We start from the raw sequence: 17,201 nt of genomic DNA, 5'->3' as shown, positions 1-17,201 counted from the left end.
AGGTGACTTCAGGGCACCTTGATGTGGGTCAAAGGACTGCTCGAAGGTAGGGAAAAGGAGGTTTGAATCTGAGTGAGAACAGAAAACTGTAGTCCATGATCTTCAAAGGCGACTCCTGATCTGAGTAATTGAAGGCAAGTTCCAATAGCTCCGTTTTCAGACATTTCCTTACTCACATGTAGTGACCTCAGAGCATTACACAAGTCACAAAATCTATATTTTCATGTTCTTGTGTAGTTAAGTGTTGCACCTGGACCTCTCTGCAGGGTCATCAAACTTTTTTTCCTTCTTCCCTTCTGTTTTCGGAACTCGTTTTTGTTGGCTTTTAGAACTCTGTGCACTTTACAACTGCTAACCAGTGCTAAAGTGGTTGGGCTCTCCCCCAAAAGCTGGTACAAATAGCTTACATCTGATTGATACATTTAGGTTTCTTATAAGTTGTCGTATATGGTACCATGATTCCCAGGGCCTCTAAATTACATGCTACTAGTTAGAAGCACCACTCATTGTGCCAGCCACTAAAAGTAGCCTCTTAATACATGTTTCAGACCGCCCGTTGCAGGCTGTAATGCAGTTTTAAACCCCTGAAGTAGGCCCTATTCAGCCCATAGGGCAGGGTGCATTGTATTTAAAAAGTAGGACATGTGTGTTTAAGTTTTACATGTTCTGGTAGTTAAAACTTCTAAATCTATTTTTCACTACTTTAAGGCCTACATCGCCCATAGTGTAACATTGGGTGATCTTATTATTACATTTTATATGTGCTAACTTTTGACTGGGAGCAGATGGAAATGTCATGTTTGAACTAAAATTCATTGTAATGTAAATCCTCTTCAATGGTAAAGTCTGATTTTAGATTACAATTTTGAAAATGCCACTTTTAAAAACTTGGTATTTTCCTGCCCTAAAAACTTTGAGGTCTTCTAAGAGTTTCCAGCTTCCTGGGCATGCCAAGTGCTCCCCCATCAGCAATGCGTATTGGGCCCAGACAGTGAACAATAGGACCTGGAGGCGAGCCATCCTGCCAGGATAGGACGTGTGGAGTTGTTTGTTGTAACATTATATTTGAAAAAGTTGTCTCCAGCACACAAAGGAACTTGACATCAGACTTTTGTCACCCTAGATCTCTCGGAGCCTGGCCAAAGAAAGCAAGGGAAGGAAAGAACTTCCCAAAAACAGATGTGGGGATGGACTAGAAGTTTCCCCAAGTTTAAAGGTTGGCACCAGGTATAAATATTGGACCTCCTGAGCCACTCACCCGTTTACTCCTGGACCTGCAGAGGCCCCCTCCAGAAGAACTGCCTTGTTCTTCAGATGACTGCCCTGCTGCTTGACGTCAGCTTTGTACCTCAGAGGACTGCCTTGCTGGCTGAAGTCTAACTTGTCCCCTGAGAGGATTGCACAGCTTGATCCCAGGACTAGCAGAATTACTCTAAGGGCAGTGTGCTGACCTCCTGTTCTGAGTTACAGGGTTGCTCCATAGGCCTCCCTGCAACTGCACAGCTGACCTGCCACAAATGGCCGTGCCTGGGTTTGCTACTGGACCTGCCTGAGCTTCGCTGTCCTCTGTTGGAGTGATTTCCTGACCCATTACAGGTGCCTCCCTATTTCCTGGATCCTTAATTCACATCAGCTCAGCTCCTCCTGTGAAGTCCCTAAGTTTTGAACACTGCACGCTGATCTTCTTGAGAAGATAACTTTTTCAGCTGGACTAACCTGGTTGCAGTATCAGTTAATTGCGGTCAGCATAAACTTGTAACTTTGTTCTGGTCTATCATGACCCGTTACTACTTTCTGCTTGACACTGTTTTTACTTAGCACTTTAAAAATGCATATATTCTGTGCTATTGATTGGATTTTTGTTGGTTTGGTCTCATTTTATTTAATACATTTTACCCTACTTTCCTAAAGTGATGTGGGTTTTTCTTTGTTTGTGTTTTCACTTTATTACAATTTGTGTGCTGCATAAATGCTTAACACAGTGCCTCTAATTGAAGCCTGATTGCTTGTGTGCCAAGCTCCCAGATGGTTAAGCACAGGTTAATTTAATGACTTTTGTGGTTCACCCTAACAAGGATTGTGGTTGTTGCTTGAGAAGGGTTTCCACCCCTCAACCAAAATCCCAATTTCATACATCGCTTTACAAGCGAATAGTTATGCTTAATGCTCTTTATCATCCTTGAATAATCTCCATGAACAGCTTCATTCACATTTTTCAAGTAACGAGTAACATAGTGAGGTAGGGAAGGCTGCTTGTGAATTTATAACCACTTAAGGTGCAAAGCATTTGTTACAAGTGAGTAACTGCTTGGTTTTCTTTCATAGCTGTAAAAAGTTATGACTTTGCATGTTTTACATACAATAGCAAGTAGTATTTCTGTTAGGTGACAGGTTTGAGGAAGGAACAGTGTGACATATATATTCTCAACATATGTAGTCTTTTTCTAGATGTTTGTATTTGTTTCTGCACAAAGACGGCATACATGAGTGACATGCAGACATAGACTGATTCTTGATTAAAAGTCATTGAGGTAACTATTTGTAGGTTGAGAGTAAACATGCAGATATAAAATAGTATAGTTAAAAACCCTCATAGATAGTACCCTGTCTCTCTGCAAAGTGTGTCAATGGTGCTCTGCCACTTCACCGCAGTAGGAGCCAGATATAAGAATTGTTTTATAACTGCAATGCACCAGTCCACAGGGCCCAAATCAGTCAAGCTTGTGGGGTCATCTTCTGGCCTTATAATATGCTTTCTCAAGTGTCCAGCATTGGTCCACACCCAGCTTACACTCTTGTAGGGTGTTAGGGCATGACCTCTCATCCTCGCCTAGCTATTTTGTGCTTAGCTATTACGTACCCCAGGCTGATAAAGACACAGCTTGCACAGGTACTCCCAGAGTCTTCCATAAGCCCTAGTATGACTAATTTGGGTGGGAAGTCCACTGGGTGACCCAGGCTCATGGTCATTGTTTGTTGACTGGACTTCCAGTGTGGCTGAATGTTAGGGGTATTCCCAGATCATGTGCAGTAATGTTCCAGTTGCAGACTGCGCATTTTGTGTAGTCAAGCATGGGTGTAATATATCATGTGTAAATAATTAACTTGAATGAGCTGAAGCTGGGCAGAGCTCACCAGTGCAAGAGGAACCATTTTAGCGGCCCACCACTCATCCTCATCCAACTCTCCCAAATCCAGTTCCCAAACTCTGCGCAATAGAATCAACGTCCAGGGCATTTACAATCAATGCACAGTACAGCTTGGATATGCTACACTTCCCAAGAGATTTTAACATAAAGTTAGCCTCCAGCGGGTTGTAGACTGGTAAATGGGAAAGACCGTCTTTAAGGAATTACAGTGTATGCCTCAGTTGTAGAAAATGGAAAAATGTGGATTTGTTCAGGAGGAATTTATCATATAGTTCAGTATAGGACTACATACAGTCTCCCTTCCACACGTCACCTGGTTTCTAGATACCAGTGTTATCCACCCCTTGACTGCAGGTGCCAAAGCTCCAAAGAGATGCCATGTGCCCGTCCAAAGAGGGATTTCTTTTGTAGGTCTAAAGTGCATCCCATCATTTTTAGGGCCTTGAACCATACAATCAGTTTTACTGTTGTGGGTGCAGAAAGGTGTCAGGGGACCTTAGTTAAGTATATGGTATGAGTCTCTTGCTATGGAACATATCCAGTTCCAATCTATGGGCTGGGTCTAATCTATCACCAAATATCCAGTCACTAACGATACCAAGATGTGAGCCCAACAGCAGAATTGAACATCTGCCCTCTCCAAACTGTCATCAAATGATGACTACTAACGCTTAGCCTTTGAGATACGTGGTTGCCCATTTGCCTATAAAAACATCTCCATATTTGAATGCACAGTATTAAACAGGGAGGGGTAGGAGGAGTGTAGATGATGTATGGGAAGTTCTGAAGTATATATAGGAGTTTAGGGAGAATAATTATTTTTATGAGTCCTACCCTGCTCAACCCTGAGCAAACCTTGACCTTGCTTCCAGCAGGCAGGTCGCTTCTCATGCCGCTGCCCCACGCTGCCTCCACTTTGCCGGTTGCATCCTTTTATTTTTTTAAACCCCTGCTGCTGCGTCTCCTCCCACCTCCCCCCACCTCCTCTCCGTCCGTTTTCTTTTTTAAAAACCCTGCTGCTGCGTCCCCGCGGCCCCTCCCCCCTCCTTCTCTCCATCTGGTTTTCCCGACGCTGCTAATCCCTGCGGCCCCACCCCCAAGCCTTCCCATTCGCCCAGCCCTCCCTCCTCCCAGCTGCCACTCCCTCCCTCCTCATTTATGGCAGCCGCGGCGCGGTAACAGAAGCAACCCTTGACCCTGCTTCCAGCAGGCAGGTCGCTCCTCGCGCTGCCGCCCCGCGCCGCATCCACTTTGCCGGTTGCATCCTTTTCTTTTTTTAAGTCCCTGCCGCTGCGTCCCCGTGGCCCCTCCCCCCTCCCCCTCTCTGTCTGTTTTTCTTTTTTAAAACCCCTGCGTCCCCGCGGCCCCTCCCCCACCTCATCTGTCCGTTTTTCCCGCCGCTAATCCCTGTGGCCCCAGCCCCCCAGCCTTTCCATTCACCCAGCCCTCCCTCCTCCCAGCTGCTACGCCCTCCCTCCTCCCAGCTGCTACGCCCTCCCTCCTCCCTATTTATGGCAACCGTGGCGCGCCAAAGGCAAGCCCGTCTGTGCCTGTCCGCGCCCAGTGCCAGTCCCCCTGGCCCCCTCCGACAAATCTACTCCCCCCTCACCCTCCACTCACTCAACCCAGGCCCTCGCCCCACTTGCACCCTTTCCAGCCCCACACACACTCATGGCCCCTTCACCTGCTACACCTGTCATTTCTCCTGCTCCTCATCCCTCACACCACACACCAACCATAGCAACCCCCCAACAACAAACACAACACCCCCAACGCAATACTCACCTGCTCTACCCCCACCAACCAGCCCCACCGCACACCACCCACAACCAGAACACACCCCGCAACAACACCCTCATGCACCACACCAACACCACCCACCACAACCACCTCAACTGCCTGCTCCTCAACACCTGCTCCCTTCACAAACATGCCATAGAACTCTGGGACCTCATCACATCACACTCACCTGACATCGCCTTCCTCACGGAAACCTGGACGAACCCCTACTCTGAACCCAACATAGCCAACGCCACCCCCAAGGGATACGAACTCCAACGCAAAGACCGCCTCAACAGGCCAGGTGGTGGCATCACCATCCTACACAGGGACATCATCAAAGTCACCACCAGCTCCCTAGACACTATCGACAAAACAGAACACATGCACTTCCTAATCCACATTAACAACAACTCCACCCTCAGAGGTACACTAATCTACAGACCACCAGGACCACGCCCCGCCTTCTGCGACACCATCGCCAACACCATCAGCTCGCACGCCCTCACCTCCACAGACTACATCCTCCTCAGTGATTTCAACTTTGACTTGGAGAATCTTCAAGACCACAACTCAACCTCCCTCATAGACAACCTCACCAACCTTGGACTCAAACAACTGGTCACCACACCCATCCACTCAGCAGGACACACGCTCAACGCAATTTTCACCTCAAGCCAACACATAGCCTACACCCACACCACCGAACTCCACTGGACTGACCACCACTGCGTCCACTTCTCCTTCACCAAACCCCCCACACACCACAACCTACCGCATGTGGGACAAGATCCCCACAGAATGCCTGAACTCCCAACTGGCTCACAACCTCCCCCCCCACACCAACGACCCCAACGCAGGAGCACACAACCTCTCTAAATGGATCACTACGTGCGCAGACACACTAGCCCCCATCAGAAAACACATCGCCACCCGCAACATCAAGAATGCCCCATGGTTCACCCCCGAACTCCAAGCCTCCAAGTGCAAATGCCACCAAGCGGAGAAAATATGGCGACAAGAACCCTCTAAAACTAACTTCTCCACCCTCAAAACTACCATTCGCATCCATCACCAACTCATACACACCACCAAGAGAGATCACTACAAGAGACGCCTTGACAACAACTCCCAAAACAGCAAAGAACTCTTAACCATCAAAGAGCTAGCCAAACCCAAAGCCAGCAACATAGACCCCACACACACACAGCCCCTATGTGACACCCTCTCCAACCACTTCCACCACAAAATCCTGGACATCCACAACAGCTTCATACCACACACACCCCTCACTCACCCAACTCAACCCCCACTCATGACCCACTCACCACCTGGGCCCCCACAACACACGAAGAAACTGAAAAAACCATGAACTCCATCCACTCCGGATCCCCCTCCGACCCCTGTCCTCATCGCATCTACAACAAAGACAGCCCAACCATCGCCCCCATACTCCGCGACATAAACAACTCCTCTTTCGACTCCACCACCTACCCAGACCCCTGGAAGCATGCAGAAATCACCTTTCTCCTAAAAAAAAAAAAACAAAGCCGACCCGGAAGTCCTCTCCAACTATCGCCCCATCTACCTCCTCCCTTTCCCCATCAAGGTTGCCGAGAAACTAGTCAACGCCCGCCTATCCCACTTTCTCGAAGAAAACAACACCCTTGACCCCTCACAATCCGGGTTCCGCAAGAACCACAGCACAGAAACCGTCCTCATCGCACGCACTGACGACATCAGGACCAAAGTCGACAAAGGCGAGACCATCGCACTCATCCTCCTAGACCTCTCCACAGTGTTTGACACTGTCTGCCACCACACACTCCGCACACGCCTCCACACCACAGGAATTCACCACAAAGCCTTAGCCTGGCTCACCTCCTTCCTCACCGACCGGACCCAAAGAGTCCGCCTTCCACCTTTCCACTCCACTGCTACCAAGATCATCTGTGGAGTCCCCCATGGCTCCTCTCTCAGCCCCACACTCTTCAACATTTACATGATCCCCCTAGCCAACATCCTCCGACCACACGGAATCACTATCCTCTCCTACGAAGACGACACCCAACTCATCCTCTTCCTCATCCGCAAACCCACCACCGCCAAAACCAACCTACATGCTGCTCTCCTCGACACCGCCAACTGGATGACAACTAACCACCTCAAGCTTAACTCCAACAAAACCGAGATCATCATCTTCGGCCCCAACAAAACCATATGGGCCGACTCCTGGTGGCCAACTGCCCTAGGCCCCGCACCCACCCCCGCAAACCACGCATGCAACCTCGGCATCATCCTGGACCCCTCCCTCTCCGTGACACAGCAAATCAATGCACTAACCTCCTCCTGCTTCCACACACTCCGCACTCTAAAAAAAATCCTTCAAATGGATTCCCCCAGAGACCAGGAAAACAGTCACCCATGCATTCATCATCAGCAGACTAGACTACGGTAACACCCTCTACGCCGGCACCAAACTCAAACTCAAATGCAAACTCCAGAGAATCCAGAACACAGCTGCACGCCTCGTCCTTGGTCTCCCCCGCCACAAACAAATTTCACCACACCTCAAATCCCTTTACTGGCACCCCATAGACAAGAGAATCACTTTCAAGATCCTCATCCACGCACACAAATCCCTCCACAACACCGGCCCGACCTACCTCAACGAAAGAGTGAACTTCCACGCTCCCACCCGCAAACTCCAATCAGCCGACCTCGCACTAGCTACAGTCCCCCGCATCCAACAAACCACCACAGGAGGCAGGGCCTTCTCTTACCTCGCCCCCACAACCTGGAACTCCCTCCCCACCAACCTCCGCAAAACCAAAGACCTCCTACTCTTCAGAAAAAACCTCAAGACATGGTTGTTCGAACAGTAACCCCTGCCCACAAGCGCCTGGAGACCCTCACAGGTGAGTAGAGCGCTCTATAAATTTTTGGATTGATTGATTAGCGAGAGAGGAAGAGTCTGTCATTTATAAAGTGAGACAGGGCTACTTGCAGTCCCAGGTACATAGAGTGACGAAGTCTAATTTGTAGTTCTGGTTGCCACTGCACCTCTGCAATTGCATCTGTGAGAGGCACCAGAGCTGATTTATTCCAGTTCACCTGCAGGCCCAATGCATTTTCGTACAATGACAATCTCTTGTAGAGGTGTGGGGCTTGACTAAAAAGGAGAATATCATCCTCGTAGAGAGTGACACACTCCTCTGGGAAAGAATCCCATTTGAATCCCCACATCTATGCAGCTATTATGCCAGAGCCTCATTGGCCAAGGCAAAAAAAGAGAGGAGATGGGGGGAAGCCCTGCCTCATGCCCCTCTCAACCGTAAATGGATTGGATACTATTCAATTAACTCTCACCCTTGCCAATGGGTCTGTACATTTTGGGTTTTGACATAGGCCCAGGACTTGAAACAGGAAGGGCCACCGTAAAGAGTTGAATGCCTTCTCAAAGTGGAATAGGAGAAGGGCCGGGGGACATCAAAGTTCCTGACATCGAGCTAAGATCAAATCTAATTGCCTAAGGCAGTGGCAGGTACTTCTGCCTGGCATAAAGCCATTTTGGTTCTGATTGAACAAAGACTGCAGGACATTTTGGAGCCTATTTTCTGGTATCCTGGTGTAGATTTTGGCTTCAACGTTAATGAGCAAGATCAGGAAGAAGGGTGAGCAAAGTTCCAGTGGTTTGCCTGCTTTGGGAATCAAAACAATTGTGGCACACCGCAGGGCACAAAACAAGGTACTTTTTTGAGATGCTCTGCAAATTGTGAGTGGAGGTGGGGAGTAGTCAAGATGAGGAATTAGAAATAAAACTCTACTGGGAAACCGCTATGGACTGTTTTTTTTTTTGCGGACTGCAAAGGCACTCTGGCATTGTGGCTTCTCTCTCTAGCAGTGACATAGGAAGGTCTACAGCTCTGTTGGGTTCAATCGATAGACTGGGTAGTCAACAATGATAGGATCATTAATTCAGCCTGTTGTGTGGTGCGTTCAGTGTACAGTGTCTGGTAATAGGATGCAAATGCATTTGCAAAGTCTAGTGGATCTATAATTGTGTTGTGCCAACCGTCTGTGATAGTTGCAATGACCCTGACACACATTCAGTGGTGGCTAACCTATGGAAGAGCTTACTGGATTTGTTGCCAAATTCATATATTTGTATTTTGGGAGCTAGCCATATCGGTTTGGTGGCATTCAACATGGCTGTTCTGATTTGGGTTTTCGTAAAAGTGAGCTGCCTAATCAAGGATGGGGCCCTGGTTTGGATGACCTTTTGTTCCAGATCCAACACTTCAGTTTCAAGAGCAACCACACAGGCTTCCCCGTTGCGTTGCTGTGCTCTCAACAGTGCCATTATCCTTCCTTGGGTCTGAAGGCTTCCCATAGAGTGGCTGCGCTAGTCACAGAGTATCGTAGTCCTAGCAAAAGCGATGAGTGATCCAAGAAGCCCCTAGTAAATAGTGTGAGATCATACACGCTATGTACAACACCTCAGTGGAGGGCAGGACAAAGTAGTCAAGACAATGAATGGTAAGTAATAGGTGCGTCCCCCACCTATTACTAGGCCCACTGTAGTCGCCCAGTCAGACAGACGCAACCTTTCATCAGTCCAGGACATAGTTAAGTCTCCTCCATTATGAGCTTACTGAGCATTGTGCATCAGTGATAGCACCAGTGAGGGCTCCTAATGCAGTGCGAAGGAGAGTGGGACGGGAGTAAACACTTAACAAGGACTTGGCCATTTATAATCCTCTTTACCTAACATACCTGCTCTGCTGGGCCTCAGAACAACTCTGCACTACAAATGGGGAGGTTTTATGAATCTATGTGGCAGCCCTGGGATCCGAACATGAATCGAGCATGACCGATTCTACTGACTCCAACTCTACCCAGGAAGTTACACTCCGTTCTATAGAGGTGGATATCTTGAAACAAAAAGATATTCGGGACATATCGTTTAACAAACTGCATGACAGGGCTTTGAATATATGGTTGAGACTGTTCACACTTCAAGACATGATCGTGCTGGGGGCGGAGCGTCTACTGGTTTAGCACTGGAGACCTCTGGCAAGCATACATGTAATTTCATGTAGGGTAACCTACAGACAAGGTACAGAACTGATCCTCATTTTTGTCCAGAATGCTATTTTAATTTTAAATGTGCTAGCATATATTTATGCTGTAACTTAAACATTAGAATAAATCCAGATTTGAACAGCATATTTTATTAGGTTTTCTGTATGGGAATCTCATTCTTTTGTTGCCTTCTACGAATATCATCCGTCTTTTGTATGGCGGGGTGGCTGTAAAGTGTTTATAGAAGATTTTTTCACAGAAAAGTCTGTTAAGCAAGTACGATATCTTTCACCGTAATATTTGCTGATATTTAAAACATTTCTTGGATAATAGTACTTTGCGCCCGAGTTGTTTTAAAGCATAGGCAAAGCGGTCCCCTCTCCTTCTAGGTGGTTCCTTGTAAACTGATACATCTGTGTGTATAAAAAAAGTGTTCTTTAAATAGTGCAGCATACCGGCAGCAGCGGTTCCTCTGTGGGAGCGGAGGAGCGTCTCCCCACCCTGTGCAGAAAGCGTAAAAAAAATAAAATGGTAATAAAATGATCTTATTACCATTTTATTTTTGACGCTTTCTGTCAGCAAACAGAGTGCGAGGGCGGGGCCAGTGTGTCACTGCTGCCTGTGACTGACAGTAGTGAGAAGTGGACACTTCAGTTTGGAGTGCGCATGTAGGTTTGGCCGGATACTTTGCTACGGCCAAACCGACATGCACAATTCAAACCGCCCCATCCCGGCTGGGTTGAAGAGCTGGCACAGATATACAGTGCCTTTAGGAGCATGGAGTAGGTCTGTTCCAGCCAATCAAGACACTTTTTTCATGCTGCTTAACAGCATGAAAACAGTGCCTTGATTTGATGAGGGAGTTGGCTGTGGGCTTTGCACTCGGAGGACATGCTGCAGAAGAACTGGGACATGCTGCAGAACATCAAATAAGGTATGTTTTTTCTCATTTATATTTCTGTTGGTGTGTATGGTATGTGTGTAGTTTTTGTGTGTGTGTGTGTGTGTGTTTTGCGCCCCTCCAATTTAATTTGCTACCAACTGCCACTGATACCCGGATTACCGATCCTTACATCTCGCACTCAGGCAGTTGGCAGCAACTGAATGAAAGATATTTTCTTGTCTCTCCTTCTCCTAAATCCAAGACGTTACTGGCACATCTTCAAACCATCCAAAACAGTGTGGCTTGCCTGCTTATGCAGGTAGTGAGGCATCACTCCATCTCAACTCATCTCAGAGACTTGCCAGCTGATAGAATAATTCAATTCTTTACTTATTGTTCCTTTACCAGCACATTTCCATAATACCATCTGCACCTAATTCAGCCTTACATTCCCTCTAGGGCTCTTCGGTCTTCCAACTAGTGGCCTCTGTTCATAGAATAAAGACAGCCAGACAAGGAGGTTGCTTCTTTAGATATCTGGCCCCAAATCTTTGGAACAGTCTACTTCATCTCTGCCAGAGGAATAAACTGGAAACGTGGCTAATTTAACAACCCCCCCAGTACATTGCTCCTATCCTCTGTGCCTTAGGATGGATTCCTAATTTGGGGCAGTCATGCACTCTTCAAATCCAAAGCATAAACATAAAAGCTTACATTGTTCCTACAGTATTTGCATCCTTGCTACCACTATATGCATGTGGATTGTTTGGTAAACAAAGGTAAACCATATAGGTCCTCATATTACAGATTACATATCCCAGACACCAATGCAGATCCCTCAAGCATCACAAGCTTTCAATTGCCTTATCCAACTTTTATCCAACAATAAAACTTGCCTTCATTGACTCAGTTATCCATGCCGTACCACAATTCACTGCATACATTAAAAAAAAAAAATCAACATACACTGAACAAAGCAGATCAAAAGCCTAACAACAACTTTGTTCAGGCAGGGCCATGATGCATGTTCAAAGTTGGTTATCTGTTGCCTTGCATGGTACTTGGTTCTTGGACCTGAATTTAGATTACCTTGTAACACACCGCATTCTTGTACGGGGTTGCTTAGTGGCTCCAGCTCCTCAAGAGCACACCTCTGCAAGAAACAAAGGAAAGACACAGGAATGTAACTTTCTGAAACCCACAAAAGCAAGCAGGTGAGAAACACAATACCATCTAGAATTCAAGAGGGCAATAATCACATCTTGATATAAGTACTATTGTGATGGACAAGAATGCCTTCTAGAGGCACATTCTACAAAGATGACAACATCTTGCAGGAGCATGGCATGTAATAACCTTGATGCAGGTTGATATATTAACCTCATTGCCCATTCAGCAGTGCAAGTACTGCCCTGGAGGGCAGACTGCTCTGCTGGTTCCTTCTCATGCTACAATATGTTCACTATTACTTCTCATACAATAAGGGAGAACAGCAAACAGAAGCAGTCTCCTGCTAGATCCTGTCTTAACAATGGTTGATGATAAATCAAGTCACACTTTTAGTCGAATGCTTATTGGTGCTGCAGTGAGACAATGCTTTACTTGACTGCCCGACTTCAGCAGGAGTTGAAGATTCATTGGTCATTCACATGCTGCATTTGAAGGCATTTCTAATGTAAGCACACTTCCAAGGAGCAGAACAAGTACATTTAAGCAGGACCTGAAAAATAAATAGGATCCTATTTCAATATGAAGAATGAGGAGAAAACAAACCAAGAACCTCATCACGAGTACAGTGGAAGGGATCCCCGGGTATCCTGCTCTGCCAAACTAGTGGTCCAATAACTTCTGATCCAAAATTACTGTGTACGGTTTCTAGACCTGACTGTACCCAGTGTACCGTATAACGCCGTGGGCAAAGAGAGGCAGAGGCTGTTGGCACAGGTGCAGTCTAGCCTTCACCGGACTCCTCCAGAACCACGGGGCAGCAGAGAACACTCTCCTAGTAGGCCAAAGCCTCCTCTAGGCCTAAAAAACCTCCCCACCATCATGCCCAAATGTCTACTCCGACATGCACCAATTTCCACAGATAGTTACCACTTACTCAGCTCAATGGTTTCAGGAGTTGTGGAAAACTTGGATTTTCAACTAGTACTTCTGAGTCTGCATAGTTACTGTAGAATTCCCTTCTACATTTCACACATGCTCCATAGTTGGAGAAGGATGAAACCTTGGACTTCTGCCATCCATGTGACGCTTAAGAAAACTTTGATATACGAATCCAAAACAATTCACTTTGTCACCTTAGCTTACAGCAGTATCTGGGCTTTAATCCCTACCAACATTAAAGGAACACACCTTATGTAACACATTTTTCATATACAGCACAAACCTATTTAATGACACACACAACTTATAACACATACACCATGTACTTGGTTTACAGACCACAAGATACCATAGTCTTGTTTTGCATTTCAGTGACTAAAGGGTCACCTGGGCAAGGGGGGTGTTCCCAATTTATCACTTGTTGGTGATACACTCCCCTGAGGCACTTAATACTTTGAGGCAGAAATTGGAAGGCTCAGTATGCCAATTTGAGGAGGCAGACTGGAGGGATGCATGTATGGCACTTCGCATACTGGCTTTGACAACTAGACTGCATTTGGTGCAGTTCAAGTTCTTTTACCAGGCTTACTTAATACCTGTGCAGCTGTGGCGAGCGGGCCTTCAGGACTCCCCAGATTACCACGGGCGTCGGGCTCCACTTGGGGATTTTTTCCATATGGTGTGGAGTTGTCCTAGCATGCAATCCTATTGGGTAGCCCTCCTGGAGATCCTTTCAGCAGTCACAGGGACACCTGTCGACTAGCAACCCCAAATAACTCTCCTGCATATTATGGAGGATGTGGGTGGCTCCCATGGAGATAGGTTATTGACTGGATTGGGTACCCTGCTTGTCAAACATGACAACCCACCAGTGGACATTCCCATGCAGCGCCCCCTTTGGAGACTTGGAGGAGGGGTATCAATTGGTGTGGCAAACATGAAGAACTGATTTATAAAGCAAGAGATTGTCCTAAGAAATTCCAAAAGGTGTGGGTACAATGGTGGGTCTACAATGGACTGATGGGCTAGTCTCCCCACCCCCCATGCAAGCATGCTGCAAGACAATTTTTTTTGTCATTTTAAGTTGGGGTGCATCCTGTGGTGGCGGGGTGGAACGCATGGAATCTTTAATTCAATTGAATGTATTGTATATGGCTGATGTTTGGCATTTTAAACCAACAAAGTTTTTCTATGAAAAAAACACTGATCTTCATTTAGGCCCACCAAGAAGAGTTTCACCTTAGCTTAGGTTGGGGTAAATGCTTTCACTCATCTTCGAAAGCCAGTCACAACAATCTTTTTAATCAAAAGGGAAATAAGCTCAAAACATGTTCCCTCAAATTAATAAACACAGAAGTGACAAATCAAAAAACGTCTGACTGTGTCACAGGTGGCCTCAAGTGGCCAGTTGCAGGAAGAATGCAAGTCTTCAGAGACCCTTGAAAGAAGTCCTCTTAAGACTTTTGGGTCTTTTGAATAATCAGAAAGGGATACCAAGCAGAATTTGTTTCTCTTCCTCGAGGTTTAGGAGTCAAGGAGACTGAGTGAAATGTGCAGAGAAGGCTAGAGCAATCGAAGAGCTACAGGTGAAGAAGGAAAGAGTTCCTGTTCCTCGTCAAGAGATGGGAAAAGGGACCTACTCAAAGATCACTTTAGTCCCCAAAGTATCAGGGGTTAACAGAACAATGAGTGATCTCAAAAAGGTGAATCAATGTGTAGAGATGGTTCACTTCAAGATGGAGACATAACAAAAAGTGACTCCATTAAACCTGGTAGGGGGTTTATGTTCACCGTGAATTTGAGGAATAATTACTTTCATGTTCCAATTTTACATCAGCAGTACCTCAGATTTTGCACTTCGCAATTCAAGTACTCCTGTTCATTCAGGCTAAGATCTGCACACAGGGAGTATGGCCACTTTTTCCATACTTGCACAACTCGCTCCTCCATGCTCCTGCATGATCAAAGGCTAAAAGTCATCTGAGTGTATGAAGAACTACAGGTTTCTCCTAAATGAGTCCAGATGTCAGATGATCCAGTCACCGGACAGAAACCTTAAAGAGGGTGAAGTTCAGAACAGACCTTTTTACTGGAATTGCAAGAACTCAAAATCCAGCAATTGGTAGAGATGTTGTCTGGAATGTCTGAAGGACAAGCAAGGTTTTGGTTACAAATCCAGGGGCACATGTCTTGTTGCATTTTTAGGGTCCTAAGCAATGCTTTATCTACGTTCACTGATGAACCAAATGAAGAAATATTGGAGGCCCACTACCAAAGACAGTGAACTCCTCAATGCAATATCCCAGTCAATAAAGGACAAGGAGTCTGAGGTACTGGATGATATAATACAATCTCAGCAAGGGTTTTTCTTTGTACTCTTGAAAGTGATAACTACAGATGCCCATCTTCTGGGATGGGGTGCAACACTGGAAGACAGGCTGGTTCAGGGTTACTGGAACTCTCTGGAGAGGCACCACTCTTCCAGCTGAAGGGAATTGATGGCTGTTTTCATAGCTCTCAAACTTCTGAAGAGGTTTATCCAGAGGCATAATGTAATAATAAAGTCAGACAACATTGTGCAGTCCCCACATCATTCACCGGGGAACACTAGATCCACTTCTCAAGGTTCCTTGGGGGAACCTTCTAGGCAGAGGGTCACATGCTGTCATTGATGGTGATCGATATCAGAAGAGTGGGGAATACGCTGGCAGATGCCCTCAGCAGAAAATGCCCTTCCCCAGGAACTAGTTCTGACTCCGTACACGAGTCAGGGAGCTATGCAAAAGACTTGGTACTCCAGGAATAGATTTTTTTGTCACTAGGGTCAATGCACAAGTTCTGATCTTTTGCTCCAGGTGTCATGAGGAGGAGGTCCTCTCAGAAGCTTGGCCTCCAACTCTTCGTTATGTCTTCCTCCCCTTTTCCTTAAGAGATGGTTTTGGTAGTTCCCTTCTGCCCCATGAGATCTTGGTCACCTCGGCCAAAACCCCCAGTGATTCATGAACCATAGAGAATTCCATCTCTTACTTTCATCAGTCAGGACAGAATTATCAGTTTGGTAATTAAGAAATTGATTACAACTGAAAGGTCTTCCTTCTCATCGAGCTGAGGTGATCCAGTGTGCTAAACATTCAAAATCCTTCCAGTCATAGTGTGTGTCTGATAGTAAGATCACTCTTCATTGTGGGATTCCTAATGGTTTGTAATTCCTGTGGGATGGCAATCTTCCTGAAACAATCTGGCTCATTCAACTTTTAAATCTCTGTGGGCAGCAAAGAGTTTAGAGCACTGTGGGGTTCTTTGAAGGAAGAAAAAAGCATGGCATCTAGGCTCTTTAAGAGTGTCTCCTTACTGAGGCCTCCTATTAAACCAATGGCGCTTTGAGATTTTCCATTAGCTTACAGGCTCTGTAGAATCTCCCCTTTGAATACAATGGGTAGTAAGTTCCTAACTATGAAGACAATGTTTTGGTGGTAATTACTTCAGCCAGAAGGGCATGGAAGTGAGGAGCTCTTTTAGCTAGGCAACCAAATCTCTCTTTTTGAGAAGGTGTGGATTTCTTGCACCTGATCCTTCTTGTTTGAAGAAAGTAGATTCCTCTTTCCATAGATCTTAGGAGGTAGTAATACCACCATTTTTTGAACAGAAAGAAAACAGGAAGAAAATCTACATTTTTGATGCAGTCAGAACTCTTACCTTATTTGGAAAGGACTCCCATATTCTGTCAATCTCTTTGCAACTTTTGGTAAATTAGCTTAAAGGAAGAGCGCTTCTTCTTTGACTATTAGTTGTTGAATTGGGTCTACCATTTTCGCGGTATATTCGGTGGCAGACATTCCCATACTAGAGGGCATTTAGGGCAAATTGGCCAAGAGTTTGGCAGCTTACAGGAAAGACTTTAATAGAGTGCTGCTCTTTAAGATTTGTTGGGCTGTAACGTGTTCAGAGTGTCACACTTTTGGCTCTCACTATAGTATTGATGTACTGCTCAAGATGGACAGATATTTCGGGTCTGGTGTGCTAGTATCAGTATCAATCAGTCTGACCTGAAACTTAGTCTGCCTAGTATTATTGATGAAGTCAATTTGGGCTTTGGTGTTCCTCACTAGTAATGACTGGGATGAGGACAAGAGACGTAGTGTTAATGGTCTCATTATGTACCAGTATTCTTCATTACGCTAGTACTAGTCATACTC

The 17,201-nt window shown here is 46.0% G+C and overlaps 1 protein-coding gene across 2 annotated transcripts in view; it reads right to left on the bottom strand.

The window, feature by feature from the left end:
• IRF3 (interferon regulatory factor 3) overlaps nucleotides 1-17,201 on the bottom strand; it is a 90,328-nt gene that overhangs the window by 15,934 nt on the left and 57,193 nt on the right. For both annotated transcript variants that reach the window (XM_069200968.1, XM_069200967.1), the window contains exon 5: nucleotides 11,986-12,049. In XM_069200968.1, coding sequence (XP_069057069.1) covers nucleotides 11,986-12,049 — 64 coding nt within the window. The remainder of the gene's footprint in view (nucleotides 1-11,985; nucleotides 12,050-17,201) is intronic.

Source organism: Pleurodeles waltl, chromosome 7 (assembly GCF_031143425.1).
Source record: "Pleurodeles waltl isolate 20211129_DDA chromosome 7, aPleWal1.hap1.20221129, whole genome shotgun sequence".
NCBI classification, from domain to species: Eukaryota; Metazoa; Chordata; class Amphibia; order Caudata; family Salamandridae; genus Pleurodeles; species Pleurodeles waltl.
This window is presented reverse-complemented; position numbering and strand designations above follow the sequence as displayed.